This window comes from Wolffia australiana, chromosome 18 (assembly GCF_029677425.1).
Source record: "Wolffia australiana isolate 7733 chromosome 18, ASM2967742v1".
Taxonomy (NCBI): domain Eukaryota; kingdom Viridiplantae; phylum Streptophyta; class Magnoliopsida; order Alismatales; family Araceae; genus Wolffia; species Wolffia australiana.
In genome coordinates this window covers 9,925,052-9,948,231 of record NC_135852.1, presented here as the reverse complement: position 1 = coordinate 9,948,231, position 23,180 = coordinate 9,925,052, and the positions used below count along the sequence as shown (strand labels likewise).

At 42.7% G+C, this 23,180-nt stretch overlaps 1 protein-coding gene and 1 pseudogene across 1 annotated transcript in view; one reads left to right on the top strand and one right to left on the bottom strand.

The window, feature by feature from the left end:
* Nucleotides 1-19,398: 19,398 nt before the first annotated feature.
* LOC144715278 (chlorophyll a-b binding protein 40, chloroplastic-like) lies at nucleotides 19,399-20,176 on the bottom strand (annotated as a pseudogene).
* Nucleotides 20,177-21,575: 1,399 nt separating this feature from the next.
* LOC144714840 (uncharacterized) overlaps nucleotides 21,576-23,180 on the top strand; it is a 1,971-nt gene continuing 366 nt past the window's right edge. The window contains exons 1-3 of the mRNA XM_078589631.1: nucleotides 21,576-22,355; nucleotides 22,463-22,484; nucleotides 22,593-22,678. Coding sequence (XP_078445757.1) covers nucleotides 21,576-22,355; nucleotides 22,463-22,484; nucleotides 22,593-22,678 — 888 coding nt within the window. The remainder of the gene's footprint in view (nucleotides 22,356-22,462; nucleotides 22,485-22,592; nucleotides 22,679-23,180) is intronic.

The following is a 23,180-nucleotide window of genomic DNA, read 5'->3' as shown; positions in this document are numbered from 1 at the left end:
TCCTCGATTGTTTTTCCACTGCCAACGAATTAGCTGATTTGGCTTTTGAATCTTCTTGTGATTTGTTGATTAGGCCTTTGAATCTTCTCATGATCGTATGTTCCATCTATTGAAATTGTCGCTTGTTTTAACCATGGTGGTTGAAAGACAGTACTCCCACCCTCAATCAAGGAAAGGGGCTGCACTATCAGTATTTACACCGGATTTAAATCTTCGAATTTGATCGTGTGAATTGTGATCTGATTTATCCTACCCCTAGTCAAGCTAACTTGCCCTACCCGGTCAGTCCCATCATCCCGCATCTCCTATCACCATGCATCACCTAGTCATCCTGCATCACTCGCATGCCCAAGTAGATTGAAAATTCCATCGGGACGATGGACGGGTTAAACTTCGTTGCCGGGTGCAAGGGAATACTTCACCCTCACGGCTGCGACGATGATCAAAATTGTGGTTTCTGTGGGGATTTCTGGGCCAGGGAAAAGTAATGCCTCTGATGCAAGGGCTGACCACAACTGTTGGGAGGGACAGCGCTCAACGAGGTCTGTTTGGAATGGAGGGAAAGGGGAAGCCTCCAACTCACCCAATTCCTTCCTTTCTTCTCCTCCGATCTCTCTTCCTCCTCCTTTTTCTCTATTCACAAGGTGACACCAATAGAGAAAACAACAATCGATTACTTCTTTCTTCCTGGTCTGAGTTCTTAGGGCCCACTCTTCTCTTATAAAGGGAAGTCAATTGGGCCTAATGGGTCAACAAAGAGAGGGGGTATTGGTCCATTAAGGAGGCGGGGTCTTTATATAATGGGCCCCCATTACAACTAAATAAAATAAAATAAAACCATAAAACGACTGACACGGACTCGACAAAATGACTGGATGAGACTGAGAAACGTAAACACGAATAGACGGAGGGGATCACAGAAATCAGAACATGATAAAAGTGAGCATAATTTCACCCGGCGATCGATGGCAATGGTGGATGGCGCAAACGATGTCTTCAACGGGTCAAGATGGCGTGCACCATAAATATTCATTTCATCAATTCCTAATGCAAGGAATTACCATTCTTTGAACCATTTAAAAGTATATTTCAATCTTCACCCATTTTTCCTAATTTACCTTACACCACTTCACCCACTTTTTTATCCATATCGGAACCCATCTCTCCCCCTTTATCCCTAACTAATGTGTCGCTTAATTCCCGAGTTAAAGTGTATTTGAAGCATTTATATCTTCACCAGTCCAATATTTCTTGATAATCTTTCATTCATATCATTCTCCTTCATTGTCGTATGTATCTTCTCAATCAACCTCTTCTTATTCTCACTAGCATGGGATGACTTGTAACAGGCGCTTCCTATTTGATCAACACTTTCTTATTTTATAAAGATGATTTTTTTTCACCTATGAAAAACTGATAATTTTTCTTTAAAAAATTAAAAAGTGAAAAAATTGGAAAATAAAAAAACTAAATGGGGTTCTGGTTTTGGAAGAAAGTCTACTCTAAAGATGTGTTCATCAATATTTTTTATGATCCCTTGCCTAGTTAGATACAAGGCTACTATTTTATTATTCTCATTTGTCAATATTGGGAGTAAACTATATATAATATATATTATTTATCTACCCGTTATCATTTTTGTATCATAATGCTTCCTTTTGAGTCATTCACCATTCTCTACTTTCTTCATCCATAGTTCGATATGATTCCCTGTAGCCCCATTTAATTGATACCCCTTTGATGATTTGTGCTTGGACAAGAGAATAATAATATTTTCTGTGTTTTTTTATCGAAGTTAGTGGGGACCCTAAACACTAAGTAGCCCCCACTTGTAAGAGAGTGACCTTGCTTGCAACAGGTGTGGGCCCCACCAACTCCATAGTAACAGTATTATACCCGACGCGAAGTAGTCTTCATACCTCATAACTTCCAGCTCTTCCCAGAGCATGAGGGGTCAATCCACCCTTGACTGAAAGGCTATTGTCCAAATTTTTGTTGGGACTATCTGCAATAAACATTTCGTTGATTTTTTAACACTTTATTCTAATATCTTGTTTTCTTTGATGGTCAGAGGACAACCTCACGGGAGTAAAAATGGCATTAGGGTACATCAATGATTGAGTTGGGTGATATTTGCTAATCACAAATTGTGTGCTAATTTTGATCTTAATTTCATGTATTTTAGGTGTTTATTCTATTTTAATTATTTCAAATGCATGTTATTAAGGTGTAAAATGACTTATTACATTGTAAAATATATAGGTTCATGTTTTCTGTATTTATTGTACTTTAACTTATATTCTGACATAAATTTTATTAAAACATAATTTTATTTTTCTAAAATATAAATTTCAATTAAATTAAATATTTCATAGCGTTTATTATATTTTTACAATGGTCTTGTACCTTTTTCTGAATTCGATGGTATTTTGGTGAAAATTTTGGTCTGAAATTTAATAGGATATATTTCTCTAGTTATTTGAAGAGATATATGAATTTAGGTATCAAGGAGAAAATAATAGAACAAAATTGATACTAATAGGATAAAATTAAGGGATAATAATTGTTTTTAGAGTATGGGTATGGGGTAATGGGGTACTGTTAGGCCCCCAACTAGGCAGCATCCCCTGCCCAGAGGCCTGCGTGCTTATTGGGAGGGCGTGTCCTCGTTTAGACTCACGACATTAAAGGATTGAGTCATTATAGGTAGTGATGCCCAAACACCTGATCTTTCACGCCATTGCCCCTGTACGTGGTGATACACTACAGATGGTGCACGTGCTCGTCCATGCCCAAGGCGGGACGGACTAGGTACGGTCCGTGCATGCTGGGCGCATAGGCGACATGCGTGTGCTCACCGCGCCAAGCACTGCGTGCCAGTGCCAGCACGACGCGCGAGCGCCAAGCGCCGCGCGGGAGCGGAATGTGCCACGTGCGGGCGTAGGATGCGCAAGTCGGGCGGCGTGTCGCGGGTGCAGCGTGTGGAGTTGTGTGGGGTACCGCGCAGCGGCCACGCGGGCAACGCGAGTATTGCGTGTGCGGGGTGCGGGGCCGAGAGACATCCTGCCAAGAGACTAAGGCATGTGGCACAGTGAGAGCACCAAGACGGCACAAAGGGCGTGTAGCGCTCCTACGGGTAGTGATGGACGCACAGCGCCCAGCTTGGGGGCGCCGAATGCAGCAGCGTTGCGCAGTCTGCGCGCGAGGGTGTTGACACGGGTGCTGGTGGCATGTGTGATCATCAATGTAGGGGTGGCGTGTGTGATTACCACACCCGCGGGCGCACAATGCCCGGCCCGGCGCACTTGTGTAGTGGCAGAGCGAGCGCGCACACGCGGAGTGGTGGCCTCGAGGAGGTGTGGCGACACTACCCTGGCGCAAGGCGCCGCGTCTCATTTGTTGTATCACCCCTCGTCTTTCCCCATGTACTGGTCCCAACGATGATGTACTGTTTTATGATATTAATGCAATGACCCTATTCCCTGACAGGGCTGTGTCCCCACCATCTCCTCTAATCCCTTCTATGCAATCTTAAGCATTTGCAAAGACTTCCGCAGTAAGAGATCGAGGCTGCTCAGTGTTTTGCTCCGAGCACTGAGGTCGGCACACGCCAGATTCAAGCAAGAGACCTAGCTCGGGATTTGATCGTGTGACAGGTAGTGTTAGGCCCCTAACTAGGTGACTTCTATGCCCAGAGGCATGCATGCTTATTCAGAGGGCGTGTTCGCGTTATGACTCACAATATTTAATGACTAAGTCGTATTTGGTGAGATGCTGCAGCACACTAAGGGTGGTGACACCCAATTCTGATCTTTCATACCATCGTCCTTGTAGAGGTAACACACTATGGATGGTGTGCCTGCCCGTCGGCGCTCTGCTTGGCGGATCAGGGTGACACGCACATGATGGAGTGTGCAGGCTGGCGAGAGCTCGTGGGCATGGGCTCCAAACACCATGCGTGCACGGGATGCGCAGGCCGGGCGATAGAGCCGTGATGTGGCACATGGAGCGGTGCAGGGAGCCGCGGGGCTACGCGCGGGCATTGCGGGCATCATGTCTGTAGGGCGTGGTGCTGGAGACATCCCACTAGGAGACTAAGGCATTGGTGCACAGTGAGCGCCGAGACAGCTTGGAGCGTGCGGCACCCCCGCGGGTAGCAATGGGCGCGCGACACCCAGCTTGAGGTGCCAAGCATGGTGGCGCCCGAGCGGACTGTGCGAGTGGTGTCACCGCGGGTGCTGGTGGTGTGTGTCATTGCCCAAGGTTGGGGTGGCGGCTGTGATCGCCACGCCCACGACCGTGCGGCGCCCCGCCTGGGGGCACACGTGTAACGGCAAGGCCAATGGGCGCACAAGCGGGGATGTGGGCCTCAAGGCATAGGATCGCTCCAACCAAGTTGCACTACGCCTCATCTTGTTACTTTTGTATGACCCTTGTCTTACCCCATGTCATGCCTATGAGGACAATGTATACCTGTTTGATGATATTAATGCAATGACCCTATTCCTCGACGGGGTTGCGTCTCCATCCTATCCTCTAACCCCTTCTATGCGATCTTAAGCTATTGCAAAAGACTTATGCCGCAAGATATCAAGGCTGTTCAGTGTTCTGCTACAAGCACTGAGGCCGACACGCGCCAGATTCGAGCAATTGTCCTATAAGTATTTTTAATATTTTTAAAAATGTAAGTTGAGAAAAAATAGGAACAAATTGGAAAAAATGTCAGTGATTGATAGGTGGTTGTCAATAAACCTTAAAGATGTTGAGCTTTGAATTGTCCATGGAAATCCAGCTTTACAAGTGCTTTAATGAAACCCTGTGTAATATAAGATGTTCCCGAGTTAATATGAAATCTAGAAAAGAAGGTGACAATTCTGTCCTGATTTAAAAAAGTTGAGGTCGAGTAAAGATTGCTAACCACAAGCTTGATGTAGTTTCCCTTTTCTTGTCATCCCTACTGGCACATATCCATGTCTTTTTACACTTTCTCTTGTGCCTCCCTGAACCTCTAGAGCTCTTATCAAGTTTTCAAGACCTAAGACATGCCAACATTTTGCTAAAAAGGATCCCCTACATCCTTCTTTCATTGAATGAGAGATACCTCAATTGGAGCAAAAAATGCCTTTAAAAGGGTTGAGAGAGAACCTCTCTTGACAGTCTCCTAGGTCAATTGGATTGGATTACAGTCTTGCACTGTTAGTCTCCACCGGCCCACCAACGCAGACAACATCTAAGGGGTGGACAAGGAGGAAATTACCTCCAGCTGTTGGATCTCCATGCGAGGGGCCCAACACCTGTGATTAAGTTACAACTATGGACCCATTTATTCCAGTGTCCCCTTTCGCATCAAGTCAGCTGATGTATATGTTGTTTTGTAAGATGGATCATGTTGCATTTGGTTCATCATTCTTAAGGTTGTGCCATCATCATCATCATCAAGTTTCAACCTATAAGAAAAGTAGAAAAAAGGAAATAGAAATAACTTGACTGTCTTCTCTCCGGTTTAAGATTATCTATTAAAACAAGCCTACTATGATGCAGGCTTTGGGTCTAGTTTCTCCAACCCTAACCATTGTTTCTTTCTGATTTTCGTAAAATTATGACCCTATGGGGTGTGATCCCTGTTCCATCTTGTGAGTGCTGTCATAGGGGTAAAAAGAATGTGTTAAAACATGTTTCATATAAAAAATGTTGGCAGAACAAACTACTATATAAATCCCTTCTAGGGTTGGTAAACGAATCAATTAAACCTCCTCTTCCCACATGCGGCGTGGGTCACAATATCTCTACATTGTGCCTCTAATGTTGTGGGCCTTTTGACGACTCACCCTTTTGTGCCCACCTTGTGGGTCTGCTACTTGCATTTAGTTCTTGTTGGCCATTCCCTGGCTGTAATGCTATTCGATTGCTGACCTACACGTGTAAACAATGTAAACAATTTGCATGCAATAAGTGTCATTGCATGCATCAAAATGGATTCTTCACATATCAACTCTTTCTCTTTTCTCTTACATTTTTTGAAGTCGCACATTGACATGTGTCAGTTCGTTGAAAAATATAAAGAACTCTTATTGGTTGTGTCACCTATTGATGCATTTTTGCATGTGACATCAGCATCACTTAAGTTTTTAAGCAGTGGCAGTATTACACTGGTGCTCTACATGTAATGCCAAAACGTTTGGCTTTTCAAACTTTGAAAGCTAGGATTTTGGATTATTTATTATTTCACATTTTGGAGCATATTTATTGTGTTTAAAATATATTATTTTATTGGGGCAGGTAACTTGCATATGGATAAAATCATGAGGCATCAGTCAATGGTTGGACCTTATGGCATTGCCATTTGAGATCAGAATAATGCCATATTTTTGCAAAGTACGATTGGTCGCCATTCAATCACATCAATTCGCAACATGTGTTAGGCCACAATTTGAAAAGAAAAATATAAAAATTAAACCAGACTAATATAAATACAAGAATACATTTTAAGACCGAGGATTAATTATGTTAATAATATAGGTCTAAAAAGTCTACAGCAAAACAATAAAATCCACAAAAAGTAGAATTTTACTTTAAAAGTAGATTTGATTAATTGACACTTGATAACACAATATCTAATTATTGAAATGCATAAAAACATTTAACTTTCTTAGAAATAACTAATTTATTTGTGGGTTATCTGACCCCCCCAATTTAATTTATGGCTAGTCCCATGGCAATTGCCTCGGATTTTCCTTGGATTAATTCCTCACCTCGTGAACCTAGAAATATGGGTACGAAGCATTAAATATATCAAGTCCACCTATAAGTATGAGTGTGTCCATGCAATGCTAGAGCACACACGATAAAGTCCCTCCTGATTTTCAAAAAAACATGTGGTCATAAGGATGTCAGCTTACTTCTCATTAGGTATCATACTGGAATCCCCATGATCCTCTCTCTTTATGTCCTGTCACATATGATGGCTCCATAGCATTTGGAGTTCCCCACTAACCTTGCTCCTACCTGAAAGCAAAACATGAGCACTCTTCTCCTCTTGTTCAAGCACAAAATATCATATGTATGTCAATGAAAAAAGTCTGATGAAGCTTCAATCTAACTTTTAATCAAGAAGGAACATAATGGTACATGGCTCAAAGAAATAACAGATGGATAAGTAATACTTAGATAACTTATTACCAATGATAGATGAATGAGCAAAGTATAGTAAAAATGAGGATGTAAAATTGTTTTCAAAATGATAAACTACATATGTGTGTACCAACCCAAGCAAGGCATCATAAATCTGATGAACATAAGCTCTCATAGTAATGAATATGTATGCTTCCAAAACAAGAAACCCCAAATGAATTATTATTCTTTTTAAGATGCTTCATTTTTTTGTTTTATTTATTTCTTTTCTGAACACAGGATGAGAGATTTATGGAAAAAAGGTACTTTTTAAGAAACTTTATTTTCAACCCATTCTGGAAAATATCGGAAAATCAAGAATCCATTATTGCCTTCATTAGTTGAAAAAACCCTTATTTGACTTATGTAAATAACTTTTTGATAAATTTAACATCAGAAAATATGTAGAACAATTAAAAATATTGGAAACTAGAAAATCATACTAAATGATTGTTTAACCAATTTAAACCTTGATCAAATGCAACTATGGACATTTTTATGCATATATTTACGTGACATGCATAAGTTCTGTGGGTGAATTTGTATGTTATTGATGTGATACGACGACGGCCGGGATCGATCGGCGCGTTTCACATCACAGGGTTATGATGCGAATGTATGGGATGTAAGCCGAATGATGAGAAAATACGAATGAGCAGATAAGGACTTGACGGATAGCGACGTCGGCCGTACCGATCGATGAGAGACGAGTGAACCTAAGATCAAACTCCCAATGACCCGCTGGACCTACTAGACGTCTACTAAGTGAGGGGCATCTAACAGCCTTGGAGCGTTCGGCGTCCAAGTCGGATGACAGTCCGTCTACCACAAGAATCCCTATGCTCGACAAGGTGGCTAGTCCTATCCGATGATGTTCGAGAATATCACGGTAGCGGACGCGATAGGGGAAGACGAGACTGTCGAAGATAATAATACTGGAGTTTATAGAGGGGAGACGAGACTGACCTTTGTATCGCTTAGTCCAAGGCGTCCAAGTCGTCGAGCGGGTGCTTAGTGTCGGGTCGTGCGGACGAGTGTCGTTGGCGAGGACAAAACCGGGTGCGGACGGTGCGGTCGTAACTACCAGCAGAGAGCTGAGTCCACGGGTGGCGTGCAACAAAAGTCGGAGCAGAGGGCGCACAAGGCGCGCGCTTGGCTGGCGCACGGCGTAGTCGTGTGGGCGGGCAAGACAGCGAACCAAGTATCGTGGGAATAGTCGTGGGGGTGGGGCAGAAAACCAAGTAATCGGTTATGGCGTAGAGGGTGGGAATCAAGAAATCAAGAAAGATGAGGGCGAAGGGGAGAACGAAGGGGAATCAAGGAGATATGGTGAGATCAAGAAATCAAGAAATCATGAAATCAAGAATTCAAGAAATCAAGAAATCAAGAAATCAAGAAATCAAGAAATCAAGAAATCAAGAAATCAAGGGGAAAGAAAGTGGGCGATCAAGAAAGACAAGAGGATGCGGTTGGGGATCAAGAAACGATGGGGAAAGGAGGGTGGGCGATCAAGAAAGGCAAGACGAGGCGGTTGGGAATCAAGAAACGATGGGGAAAGGGGGGGCGATCAAGAAAGGCAAGACGAGGCGGGGGGGAATCAAGAAACGAGGGGGGAAGGAGGGGGGGCGCGCAAGAGAGGCAGGACGAGGGGGGGGGGAATCAAGAGACGATGGGGAAAGGGGGCGATCAAGAAAGGCAAGACGAGGCGGTTGGGAATCCAGAAACGATGGGGAAAGGAGGGTGGGCGATCAAGAAAGGCAAGACGAGGCGGTTGGGAATCAAGAAACGATGGGGAAAGGAGGATGGGCGATCAAGAAAGGCAAGACGAGGCAGTTGGGAACCAAGAAACGATGGGGAAAGGGGGGAGGGCGATCAAGAAATGGTGGAAGGGTGGAAAAGGTACCAAGAAATGGCTTTCTTGAACTGTAACAACCAAGAACCCTCCAAGAAAGAGGAGTTCTTGACGGATCTGGGGTGTGCTCCCTCGACGGAGCAGATTTCCCCGGTTGATGGCGTGTCGGCGACGCTTCTTGAATCTCCCAAGACCCCCGGAGTAATCTCGACGAAGGCCTCTTTCGATTCTTGATGGCGGCTTCTTGAAACTCTTTCCTCGCACCGGAGTGATCTCGGCGGCGCGCTTTAACACATCTCCTCGGAGTGATCTCGACGGGAGGCGTGGGCTCTACCCACGGAGTGATCTCAACGTGGGGTGGGGCTAGCCAAACCCCTACACTACTCTCTCGATAGGGGAGACGAATTGTGAATAAACTTTTCAACAATGACTCTAAGGTGTTCCTTGGGCATGCCATCCCCTTATATAGTGAGGATGGGTGCCAAGTGAACGTGGGAGAGGATGAACCGTCGCGAGACGTGGTTCGGCCTCCCTTACAAATTCAAAATACAAACATAAAAAGTAAAAATGACGAGGACGGGGCCCAACAACATTGGCCCAGTCCACGAATCCAAAAATACAAACACACATGGAAATGAGCATAAGTAAAAAGATAAAAGTTCTTACGCGGGGTACTTAAACCCCGGGTGGCGAGCGTCGGCGCGAGCTGCTCGGCGTGGCTGACGACATCCCGTCGCGTCATCCTCGAGATGGTTCTTCGTCATCGTGGCGTCGTCCTCGAGATGGTCCTCCATCAGTTATCAACCAAATAACAAGGACAAAACAAAAAGAGTGTCCGAATTTAAGGATTAAATTTTACCATTTCCATAAAACACAATGTAAAGTTCTAAGAATAAATCATGATGTTGAGTTTTGATTCAGTTACTGAATAAGGTTGGTACTATAATCATTGTGTTTTGTTACGGCCTTTGCATATTTTGAGCAGCTTCTAAACCAGATATTTTAACATGATAAGTCATCTGTCCAATGAATGAAACAGCTCACCATTTTTAGGTTTGGCAAAAATATCCGCTATTCCTTTTAAAGTGTCGATAAATTTTAAATCATTATCTTACACATTCCAATGTGATCAAGATAAAAAGAATGATAAAGATCTAAAATTTTAAATCTAGAATTAAATTTTAAATTTCGAAGTATGTTAATGGGATTTTTTGTTATCATGTAACACATGATGAGAGGGCATGATTGATAAGGATGACAAGTGATATGATTAGATATGGAATAGTGTAAGCGAGAGATATAGGTCGATGTATTTTCATTGTCCATTAGGATTTGTATATATGCATAAGTGTAGATGTATGTATGTAAATGGATGTGTGTTACCAATAAGCAGCCAGATAAGGGCAAACTAGAAAAATAAAGGTAATTTGCAACTATGGAAGAGGGCTTCTGCTTCTCTTTTGTACCAAAACTTCAATTTCTAATGTCCACTAAAACATCTTCCAGGGTTATAGTATTACTTTATTTCACCCAGGCTTCCAGTGTAGGAAACATTCCTAGATGACGTTTTAGATGGATAAGGGGGACCTATTTATAGATCAAATACAATGAGCGGGTAGATGAGATATAGATTTAGAAACCGCAAAACGATCAACTAGTTTAGTAGATATTACATTTTGAAGATGCATCATTCTAAATCATTGATTTAATCTCTCCGTTCATCAATAGAGGTATTAAATTATGAGTGCCTCAATGTAGTTCTTTCTGATTTATCAACTTATTGCAAAATATTTTGGACTTCACTACCAATCTCACGCGCTCTGAGATTTCCCCCAAAAAGAATCATCACTTTTGGTTGTTGACCAATCAATTTTCATCATGTCTCCAAACTTTTTTGGTCTATCAAACTGCGTTAATTCTGAATTTAATCTCTTAATTTTTTATGTTGAACAATTTTTTTCAAACCACATTCGTGGCAACAGAACAGCTGGATGTTTTATGTCAACTTGTCTCTCCTGTGTCGATTATATTGATTCCAAATAAAGTGGACTGGTGTTATCACTCGCTAAGTGTCCCCACGTATCTATAAAAAATGTCTGCTTCTTAGTAGCCCATTGTGTTTGAAATAAAATATGTTTTTTTACAATTATAAGACTATGATTTACGCCACAATATCTCAACACTTATCCTTGTTCAGGGTAAGTTGGGGTCAAAGTAGTTAGATATAATGTTGGTTTTTAATTTCAAATACTTATGAAAGATTTTTATTATATTGGATTTTAGATATTGGCTATTGAAGAAAACTGCTACACTTATTAAAATAAACTAACAAGATGAACTGTTTTGATATTCATTTTATCTTTATTAAAATCTATAGGTCAATATGACTTTTAAGAATTTATTTGGAATTTTTGGGGGTAAATAAATTAAAAAATATATATTATGGACAATCTGGTGGCACCAAGCAGCGGGCGTGCGCAGTTAGCATTTAGAGGGCAATCATGGGTGTACAGAATCAGGCAAGATCTAGGAGACATCTAATCCACCAATGTTCCATCACGTAACTGGGTTCAGAATCACTTAGTAGCAGCTGGATGCACTGATTCATTCTTAGATGACAGGACAAATCATTTTGGTCATTCTGGTGATAGTGATTGGCTAATTTGGCCATTTGTGATGCCAACAATTAGCCAGAGGCCTTGCAGGAATAAGGGTGGTTGCTAAAAAAAGTGAGTCAGCATGATGTGTGGCATTTTTGTTTACATATCAAACATCTGGACATGGTTTTTAGCATTAGAAAGCTTGAAATCCAGGCTATTTTCTGTGATTCTTGCAGAGATAAATTGGCCATCAAATTTAAATCAATAATAAAGATCATTATACAAACCTCAATTTCTTCACTATTAAAGGAGAAATGTTGCTTTCCCTCTACGAGCTCTCTTTCCCCTGCTTTTCTATAACCAGAACGGATCAAAGAAGTCCAATGCACTAGGGTGTCAGCAAAAAAATGGGAGCATAAATCCAAGATGACATATAGAAATAGTGGAAATGATGATAAGTATAAGTGCTCTAAATGGCTCATCCCTTGAATTTAATTCATGTACTTTGGCATCCTATGATATCTTTATCCTGGAGCCTTGATTAAGGCCATTAACGTTTCTAGTTAAATAGTATAATTTCCAAAACTATGGTGGGTTAGTTACACAATTATGTCCTCCATTTGACCCAGATCATTAACAAGGCGTAAAAGGGCACCAATAATGAACTTGGTGTGTATTGGGCCTCTCTTGTTATCTGGGGCATCACTTAGGTATCCTGTTCTAGTCCCGGTCATGGCTTGGGCTTACGTGTTTCTTCTATTTTAATCCATTACTCACCATGTAATTTCCACAAGTCTTGAATTTCATTTGAAACCCCAAAACAGGTGAGAAGCATTTGCTTGAGTTTGAGGACCCAAGTGGGGTTAGTTTCAGAAATAAACTAAGTAAACAAAAATATAGATTAGGAAGCTTAGTTGGAAATTTATTATTTTAGGAGGATTGATAACTAATACAAATATGAGGTGAAAAATATGCAAAATAATAATTACCAATCACATTTTCATTGTGTACAGGCCTATTTTTCATATCTTGATGTTGCTGATTATTTGAAAAACAAATGATCACTTACCATCCAAGTAAATCAGATATGAAAATCTGGCAAAGCCCAATTAAGTGCACAATATTAATTTGAAATTAAACGAAACATAAAATAATTAAAATATATATGTATTCTGGCTTCAAAATCATTATAAACTCAATATATGAAAATTCCAAAAAAATATATATTTGGACTTATTTGAATAAAATTAAGTTTGTAATATTGAATTACCAATCCCAAATTAAGATCTTATCATGAGAACAAAAGATTTTGCATTAACAATCCCATTGTCTCTCACGTCAATCTTCTAGAATAATTAAGATCATTTAGATTTTGACTTTGTTCATTTAGAGTCTGGTTTCTTCTATGAAGACTTATTTGTTTACTTATTGCATTCATTTTACTTGATCATTTAATTATTGCTTTAATTTTTCATTTATTTTATTTTTTAATATTTATTCATTTCAATTTATTGCTTTCCCCTTTCTTTTTTATTCCACGCCACTTTTAATAAATTACCCACAACAATCAGTAACATATCTACCATTTCTCTATCTCGATATCATGATTATTTATCATTAATACTATCTTGCATATTTAATATTAACTATGCTCATCCACCAGACATAAGGATCTTTTTATCCTAAATATCCGAATTACACCTCATCACCATGTGTGTAATATGTGCACATCCACACCACCTAGGCATCATCAAAAAAATTGCATCTATACTATTTCATCCTTAGCTAGTAGTCGGACCTGCCCAAATAACATGCTCGATGATTACCTAAATTGTGAGAGGGAAATAGACAAATTTTGACAAGGGAAGATATTGAGAGAGAGAGACAGAGAAAGAGATAAGGGAGCGTAAAATAAAATTAGGTCGGCATGGGGAGAAAGTGAAAGGAAAATTCAGACATTCAGAGATGGGCGAGCAGAGGAAGAGAGTGAGAGAAAGGAGAGATATTGAGAGAGGGAGAATGAAAGAGATAGAGGTGGGAAGAGGGTGAGAGTGGGATGGAAATATATAAGCATGAAAGAGGAAGAGAGAGAAAAAGGGAAAGATATAAGCATTTGAGAGGGGGAGAGAGATATGTTAATACAGAAAAATTTATAGAAGGAGAGTGAAAGAGTGAAAAGGAGACATTGAGAGAGGGAGAGAGAGGACAGGGAGATTCAAATAGGGAGAGTACAAGAGAGAGAGAGAGAGAGAGAGAGAGAGAGAGAGAGAGAGAGAAAGAGTGCAAAAAAATAAGTCATGTGCAAAAAAATTCACTCAATTGATACATAAAAATCCTTGAAATGTATTATACCAAACTTTCATCCATGTTGATTTATGCCACTTTTATGTAAGTGGTCATTGGACTTGAGACACCAAAGATATCCTATGGATGAATAGTTGTACTTTGACTATGACCTACTAATTCCTTATCATAGAATACGATACACTCATAGTTTGAGTGCATGAAGAAGTTTGTAAAGGATGATTGAAAGTTAAGATGGGATTCTTCACCCTTGATATAAGAGCAGACAGCTCAAAGAAGATGATGTGATGAAGTACTCAGTCAAGATTATGAAATATCAATGAAGAGTTCTTTGATAATTTCAGAAAGCATCAATACTAACTTTGATGACCAATCAGGATTTGACAATCGACCACACCCAAAGTCATCCTAGGAGCATCAAGTGGACAATGGAATATATGTACATGATGACTGATGACATACATATTCCATGAGATAGTGTTCTTTGTATCTTCTAAAGCATGAGGTGTAGCTTGGCGCCCAACGAGTTAGAGTCTTATCTTATCAATTTGGTTAAATTCATCATATATTAATTAATATACAATGATATAGTTATTTAAATTGGAAGGCCAATAAAGGTTAATTGGACACTAAATCATTATCTAGAATAATACAGAGGCCTAAAGGGTCCCATGCAAATGATCTTTTGGACTAAAAGTTTAGCAGTTTTTATGTAAACCTCAAACTATTAGTATGAATAGGGGAAGGCCCTCAACAAAACTCACGATAGCCAGAACTTTTCAAGGCTCTTCCTGATCTTCTCCGTTCTCCCCTTCATTCGTCTCCATTTCTGATGTGATCGAGATAGTATGGAGCATGAACAGGACTTTTCAAGGTAGAGAAGGACATTTGACATGTAAAGGATTGTGTAGATACACCTGGAGGCTGCACAATTAAGAAGCTTGAGAAGTTTTGCTTGAGGATAAAAAAAGTTACGGATGTGATCTATGCCCATGTGATTTGAATAAATATTTTGGTTGATGTCATTTTGATTCTGATGAAAGTATTGCACTGTGAATTGTTGTGAGTTTTCATCCATGTCAAGGCCTAGAAATCAACAATGGTAATACCAGATAATAGTAAGAAAATATTTTGTGTAGGTTATCGAAATGTGTTTCATCATATAAAGCGGGACTGAATCTATAAGCTACAAACTAAACAAGGCAAACTTGAGAATGAATATGATATCCCCAGATTTTTGGAAGTATAAGGTTTGAAATGCCCAATCAAAGACTAATGCAAATGGACTCACAAGATCACACAACCGCTCGGAGAAAGCCAACAATTATCTCAAAATGAAGGCATCACAATGTACCTTGGAGAAGGGAGCCAACAACATGAGTGTTCTGATGTTGAATGACCTTGATTGACATTGAATTGCAGCCCCATGTAAGGAGTATGAAAGTGAATACGAAAAGTCATGGGAAAGTTATACAATGCGAGTGAAAGAATCCGGTTAACGAGAGAAGATATTCAGTTGTATTTGAAGAAGGGTGGAAGTGGAGTGCTAAAAGAGAACCCACAACATAAATGGGGTAAGGCTAGAAAAGGATGAAGATATGAAGAAGAGAGAATAATGTAGGAGAGATGGAGATTATGGGATATGAGGTATGGTTAATGATGTCTAGGGACAAGTGCTAAGAAAGGGAGTGGCAAACCCGCAAGAAGTTGATCACTGTAGAGGACAAGATGTTACATAGTCCCTTCTGTTGCCATTATCACCAGAATATCACTCTTTTCCAATAAGCAAAACTTCACTCAAGCAAAAAGGGTTCTTACAGGCATCTCATAACCCTTTTAAATGGAAATAAAACATGGAGTTACAAAAGCAAATGAAACCTGGATTGTTTAATGGAAAGTGGCAGACACAACACATGAGATTGTTCGGAAAAAGTCAATTTTGGAGAAAGTCGAGGGTGAGAGGTTATGAGAGAAGCCAAATTTGGTGGTCATAGGGAAGAGAGGAAGAGAGAGTTAGTGAGAAAAGAAAGTGGTCTAATAGTCAAGCATTTTGGGCAGTTGAGAGAATGAAATAGCGGATAGAAAGAGAAATAATAGGTGGAGCAGAAAAGTCCAAAAAAGTGGCTTGGTGAAGAGAGAAAACAAAGACAAGAAAGAATTGAGAGAGAATAGAGACCAGAAAAGTCAAAAGTCAAGGGAGAGAGAAAGATTGTGGGGGAGAGGGGGGGGCTACACAGACACAGAGACAGATAGAGATAGAGAGGACAGTACGAGAGAGCAAGAGAGAGTGCGAGAGAGTGCGAGAGAGTGCGAGAGAGTGCGACAAAGATAGAGAGAGAGCTTGTGGGGCAGAGAGAGAAAGAGAGAGACTACGAGGGGAGAGTGTGCGTTTGAGAGAGGAGACAAAACGAAGGAGAGTGCGAGAGAAGGAGAAAAAAAGCAAGACCACGAAAGAGAGTGCGAGGGGGAGACAAATTGAGAGAAAGAGAGTGAGAGAGAGAGAGTGGAGGAGAAAAAAGTTATTTCAAGAGAGAGAGAGCGAGAGAGAGAGTGGAGGAAAAAAAAGTTATTTCAAGAGAGAGAGAGCGAGAGAGAGAGAAAGGGATTGAGCGTGAGAGAGGATCGTGTTAAGCATTTACTGTGGAGAGAAAAAGGAATATTTCAATCGAGGGATCAAGAACAAGAAAGAGGGGGCGATAGATAAACAGATTGAATGAGAAAGAGGGGGCGATAGAGAACGAGAAAGATGGAGGTAAAGCGAGAGACATAGATAAACAGATTGATCGAGGGATAGAGAGGGCTATCGAGAGAGAGAATTCTGTTGAAGACAAGGTATCATCAGGTAAGTGTTCTAACTAGAATAATGGCTTCGAGACTCAGAGCCCATCTGAGTCAAAACAAAGGCTTCGGACTCAGAGCCGATCTGATTCAATCTAAGAAAAAGCACGTAACTCATTCTCTGCAATCATGCACTCAATGTCCAAATTTTCCACACAGTTGACATCTCGGAGCAAATTTATTCTGACGCACTCTTCCTCTATTGAATCTTCCTCAGCCATGCCCTTGATCATTGTACTGAGTTTGATTTGCCATGGGTGGAAAATTTCTTTCTGTGCCTCTATTCCGTTGTGGCATCAACTCATCCTCTCCTCTGATTTTGGAGATGACATCTTCAAGTGTCATGCCATCTATATGAGCATTCAACCCTGATACAAATCCATTGTATTCGGGTCCTAATCCTCTAAGTAAATTAAAGATGACAACAGACTCATCTACTACTTGTGCAGCTGCAGATAATTCGTCATTAATAGTCCTGATTTGCTGAACATATTCCTCCGTTGTCATTGTCCCCTTGGTAATGCTTTGGAGCTTGCTATACAGGTTCATAATCTTGGACTTGTTTCTGATTGCCACATTTTTGAAAATAGATTCCCATGCTTCTTTTGCAGTATTGCACCTTATAATGTAAGGTAAAACCGATTCTAATAGAGATGTGGAGATCAACATGAAAACATGCTGATCCATTCGAAGCCGCATTTCATGCTCGGGATTTCCATGTATAATTCCATTTTCATCAAGGAATGAAATTGGAGGAGGATCTTGCTCTATGATTTTTGCAAGTCCACAACTTTTGATCAATGGAATAAACTGCATCTTCCATAGTAGAAAGTTATCACGTGTCAATTTGAAAGGAATTGACATACCAGTAGGTAGCATTGCTGAAGTAGGTATGCGTGAGGCGACAACATTCTGCGGAGCTTGTGGGCCTCTTCCAACACTCGGCCTTGAATCTGCCTTCTTGCTGGCAACCGGATGCTGTTAAGCTATTGGCTCTGATACCATGAAAAAATGAACAAGAGGAGATGGAGAGATATACGGATGAAAGAATGAGAAGATAGGAGATCACTCTTATTCACCGCACCTAAAACAAGTACATACACAGAGTTTTTATTGTGCTACAGAAAGGGATGAAACAGGGAAAGAGATTTTGGATCTGTAACCGTCGTTTTCCCTTTTTCGGTAACCTTTGTGAATAGGTCTTTGTTCACAACGGCTATATTTTAGTTTAAATATTTTTAGTATTTCTCTTTTTCTAGGGTAAATAACATGGTACATCCCATAGCTTTTTTTTTGGCACGGTATATCCCAAACTTGCTAAGTCGACGGTGATATATCCCGGTGATGACGTGGAATCCATCGTGGTTGCCAGGTGGATCTCCGGCCAGATTTTGACCTAGCGGAACCACCTGGCAGCCACGCTGGATTCCACGTCATAAGGGGATATGTCGACCTGCCAAGGGTTTAACTTACAGAGAGAGAGAGGCATTCTAGAGAGAGAGAAGGAGAGAGAGAGGTTCTAGAGAGAGAAAGAGAGGTGTTCTAGAGAGAGAGGCATTCTATAGAGAGAGAAAGGGAGAGAGAGGTGCTCTAGAGAGACCCGACCGAATCGAATCGCACGGGAGAGTGCGGCGAAACCACCTCTGCCGTCGGCCGCCGAGGCCCGCGAGCTCTTGGCGGAACCCCCTCTCTCACTCTCTTTCTCTCTCTCCAATATCTACAATGATCGCCGATAACCTTCCCCTCTGTCCCTGTCTATGTCTCCGTTCAAAAACGCCTCACTCTCCCGTGCGATTCGATTCGGTCGGGGCTCTCTAGAACGCCTCTCTCTCCCTTTCTCTCTCTATAGAATGCCTCTCTCTCTAGAACACCTCTATTTCTCTCTCTAGAACCTCTCTCTCCTTCTCTCACTCTCTAGCCCGCCTCTCTCTCTTCCTTCTATCTCTCTAGCCCGCCTCTCTCTCTCTCCTTCTCTCTCTCTAGAATGCCTCTCTCTCTAGAATGCCTCTCTCTCTTTAAGTTAAACCCTTGGCAGGTCGTCATATCCCCTTATGACGTGGAATCCAGCGTGGCTGCCAGGCGGGTTCCGCCAGGTCAAAATCTGGCCGGAGATCCACCTGGCAGCCACGATGGATTCCATGTCATCACCGGGATATATCACCGTCGACTTAGAGAGTTTGGGATATACCGTGCCAAAAAAAAAGCTAAGGTTAACTCGCAGATTTTGGACATAGTTTGGGATGTACCGTGCTATTTACCCATTTTTCTATTATGTGGGGTACGTGGCTGTTTCTTATTCGTTGATTATTAGGTGATCTGTGATTGGTTGTTTCTTATAACGTTTCTTATTTCTTCTTAGATTGACTCAGATAGGCTCTGAGTCCGAAGCCTTTGTTTTGACTCAGATGGGCTCTAAGTCTCGCCGTTATTCTAGTTAAAACACTTACCTGATGATACCTTGTCTTCAACAAATTCGAGATTATATGCGATTGTAAATTTGATATTCATTCAATATTGAGAGCGATAATTTACAAAATCGGAACGCAGACGACCCCAGAAAACCATCCGCAAGATGCCCCAATAAGCATGATTTGAGAAAGAATCCGACACGGGTATAAAGGGCCCCACGAAACCTTAGTCCCCCGGTGCAAAGTTGGTGGCGTAGGCCCAGGCGTTGTTGCTGACGGGGTCGGAGAGGTGGTCGGCCAGGTTCTCCAGGGGACCCTTGCAGGTGACGATGGCCTGCATGAAGAAGCCGAACATGGAGAACATGGCCAGGCGGCCGTTCTTGATCTCCTTCACCTTCAGCTCCGCGAAGGCCTCGGGGTCCTCGGCCAGGTTCAGCGGGTCGAAGCTGCCTCCGGGGTAGAGCGGGTCGACCACCTCGCCGAGCGGTCCATGAGGACGACCTGCGTGGCCCAGATGGCGAGGATGCTCTGCGCGTGCACCAGGCTGGGGTTGCCGAGATAGTCCAGCCCGCCCTCGTTGAAGATCTGCGACCCGGCCTTGAACCAGACCGCCTCGCCGAACTTGACGCCGTTGCGGGCGAGCAGCTCGGGGAAGACGCAGCCCAGCGCGCCGAGCATGGCCCAGCGTGTGGGATCACCTCCAGCTCGCGGTTCTTGGCGAAGGTCTCGGGGTCGGCCGAGAGCCCGGCCGTGTCCCAGCCGTAGTCGCCGGGGAACTCGCCGGTGAGGTACGAGGGGGCCTCGAAGGAGAAGGGGCCGAGGTACTTGACCTGGTCGGGGCCGTACCAGGCGCTGCCAGAGGAGACGGGCTTGGGCTTGGCGGCCGTCTTCCTCATGGAGATCCGGCCCTCGCCGAAGACTTCGGAGCCGGCGGGGGAGACCTTGACCGCCTTACCGGCCATGGAGGGGGAGGAGAGGGCCATGGTGGCTGCCATCGTCTTCTGGGGCAGGAAGTCGAGTACTAGTTTGAAGTTGACGGAAGGCGGGACTGCTGAAACTCGACTTGAGGAGACTACAGGCGACGAGTCTCCGTTTTAATAGTGCCGCCGGGAGGATCTGGATTTCTGCGCTTCCGTATCCTGTGCGTCCACCCGATTGGGCTGGCTTGCTCAGTATCATTTCCATAGCACTGCCCAGCCACAAGATCAGATCCTCTCCCTACGCTGGAAACTTAGTTGTTTGGATGAACTTTCAGTTTTGTAAAGGAAATAGCATCAACTTTCAGATTTTGTAAAGAAAATAGCATGGACAAATGAGAAGACGCCACTTGGCATTGAATTTTCCACCGCCGGTTAAACGGTGACGTGGATTCCACTGTGGCGCCAGGTGGACTCCACGGTGGCATCCACGTCACCGGGTGACCGCCGACGACGCCGGGGTCCGTCCGCCCACGCCGCCGCCCGTCTCCGTCTCCCGCCGCCGGCTGACTCGGTCCCTCGCTGCCGCCGACGCCGCCCGCCGCCGCCCGCGCCCGCCGACGCCGCCCGTCTCCGGACGCCACCGACGCCGCCCTCTCCGTCCGCCGTCGACGACGCCCCTCTTTCGCCGCCATCGACGCCGCCCCTCTCCGTCCGCCGTCAACGCCGCCTCTCTTCCTCCGCTGTCGACAGTCAGCGGTCAACCTTCCACATTCTCTCTCCTCGCGGGTATAAATAGCATGTGAATATCACATCAAACCCCATTCGCGCCGTTATTCTCTCTTCTCAACGCCGCATCACCTTTCTCTCATTGGAAGAAGAAGAAGAAGAAGAAGAAGAAGAAGAGGAAGAAGAAGAAGAAGAAGAAGAAGAAGAAGAGGAAGAAGTGGAAGAAGAAGAAGAAGAAGAAGAAGAAGAAGAAGAAGAAGAAGAAGAGGAAGAAGAAGAAGAGGAAGAGGAAGAAGAAGGAGAAGAAGAAGAAGAGGAAGAGGAAGAAGAAGGAGAAGAAGAAGAGGAAGAGGAAGGGGAAGAGGAAGAGGAGGAAGAGGAAGAAGAGGAAGAAGAAGAAGAGGAAGAAGAGGAAGAAGAAGAAGAGGAAGAAGAAGCAGAATGTAAGTATCCTATTCATAACTAAATTTCCTCTTTGTAAGTAATTAAATTATTCTGTTGTATCCGTTTGTCCACTAGGGCTGATGACAGAAGTATTGTTTTTGGTCTGGATTCAAGCGATGTGTGCTCAACTGATCCCGATGGATATTCAAGCGAAGAATGGAATGAAGAATTTGTTGAGGGGCAGAGGAGTAGAAGAGAAGAACATCAAAAAGAGTTCTATAGTGATGACGAGGGTGAAAAAATTTGGGCCTCAAACAGCGGTACAAGATATGATCCTGGGTGACCCCTCGAAAATATTACATTTCAATTGGGCATGACATTTGAATCAGGTTCACAGTTTAAATCAGCTGTGAAGAACTACGCCATATGCAATGGGTTCAATGTTAGGTTTGAAAGGTCTACGGAGAATATAGTGGAAGTTGCATGCCATAAACATTGTCCATGGAGGATATATGCTAGTTGGGGTCCTACGAGGGAGGCCTTTGTCATAAAGTCATTAAATGATGAACGTATGTGCTATACGGATCCAACGAATATACACGCCGATTATCGTTGGATCGCAGAACACTTCTTAGAGACTATTCGAAGGGATATGAACTATAAGGTAGTAGATATGCTGCGAGAATTGCAAGAAAAGTATGGAATCATAGTTTCGCGACCCACCTGTTATAATGCAAGGTCGTTGGCGCGCAAGATGCTTCAAGGTTCTTTGAATGAGCAGTATCACATGCTACCCTGCTATGTGGCCGAGTTACAGAAAGTGAATATGAATAGTACTTTCCAGTTGGAGGTGGAGCACGACATTCATTATTCTTTGGCTAGGTTTAAGAGACTCTACATTTGCTTAGAATCTCTAGTAAGGGGGTTCCTTGAGGGTTGTAGACCAGTGATTGGGTTGGATAGTTGTTTCCTGAAAACCGAATTGAAAGGGCAGTTGTTGAGCGCCGTGGGGAGGAATGGGAATAACCAGATGTTCCCTATAGCTTGGGCGGTGGTAGAAGGGGAAAATCAGCCTTGGTTTATCAGCCTGCTGATCCGTGATTCAGGAATTGTTGATGGCTGCGGTTGGACGATTGTAAGTGATCAGCAAAAGGTATTTAATTGAGTCGTTCCGTTTATACTACTTATTCTAAGACTTACTTGACTAAGGTGGAATCAATGTTGTGCACTAATACCTTGATACGCCTTGACATCTCTCAGGGTCTCGAGAATGCAGTGGCAGGTTTGTTACCGAATGCGGAGCACAGGAATTGCGCAAGACATATTTATGTAAATTGGATAAAGAAGGGACATTCCACTGACATCTTGAGGAACCTATTTTGGAAAGCAGTTAAGTGTACAACCTGTGAAGGATTCCAGAGCGTCATCGGACAAATGAAGACATTGAAAGCAGAACCCGCGCAAGATCTTCTGGAGGTAGGAGTACAAAAGTTTTGCAGGGCTTTTATTTCTGACAAGCCGAAATATGAGTTTATTGATAAAAATATGTCTGAGTGTTTCAATAGCTTCATCTTGCCGAGTAGGTCTAAACCCATCATCGACATGTTGGAATACATTAGAACGGCAATCATAGAACGTATAGCTAAGAACAGGGAGATATTCTCGAAGAGTGCTGATTCACTATGCCCTTGGATAAGACGGGTACTCGAAGATAATAGACTCAAGTGTAGGGCATGCAGAGTTATCCATGCCGGCCATCTTAAATTCAAGGTTAGCACACGTGGAGAAGGATACATGGTTGACCTGCGTGCCCATCACTGTACCTGCAGATATTGGGCTATCACGGGCATTCCATGCCCGCATTCTATTGTCTGCATTCACTTTATCCGGGCTGACCCTGCTAACTACGTCAACGAATGGTTGAGGAGGGATTCATACCAGCTAGCATATACTTATGGTATCCCGCCGATGAATGGGA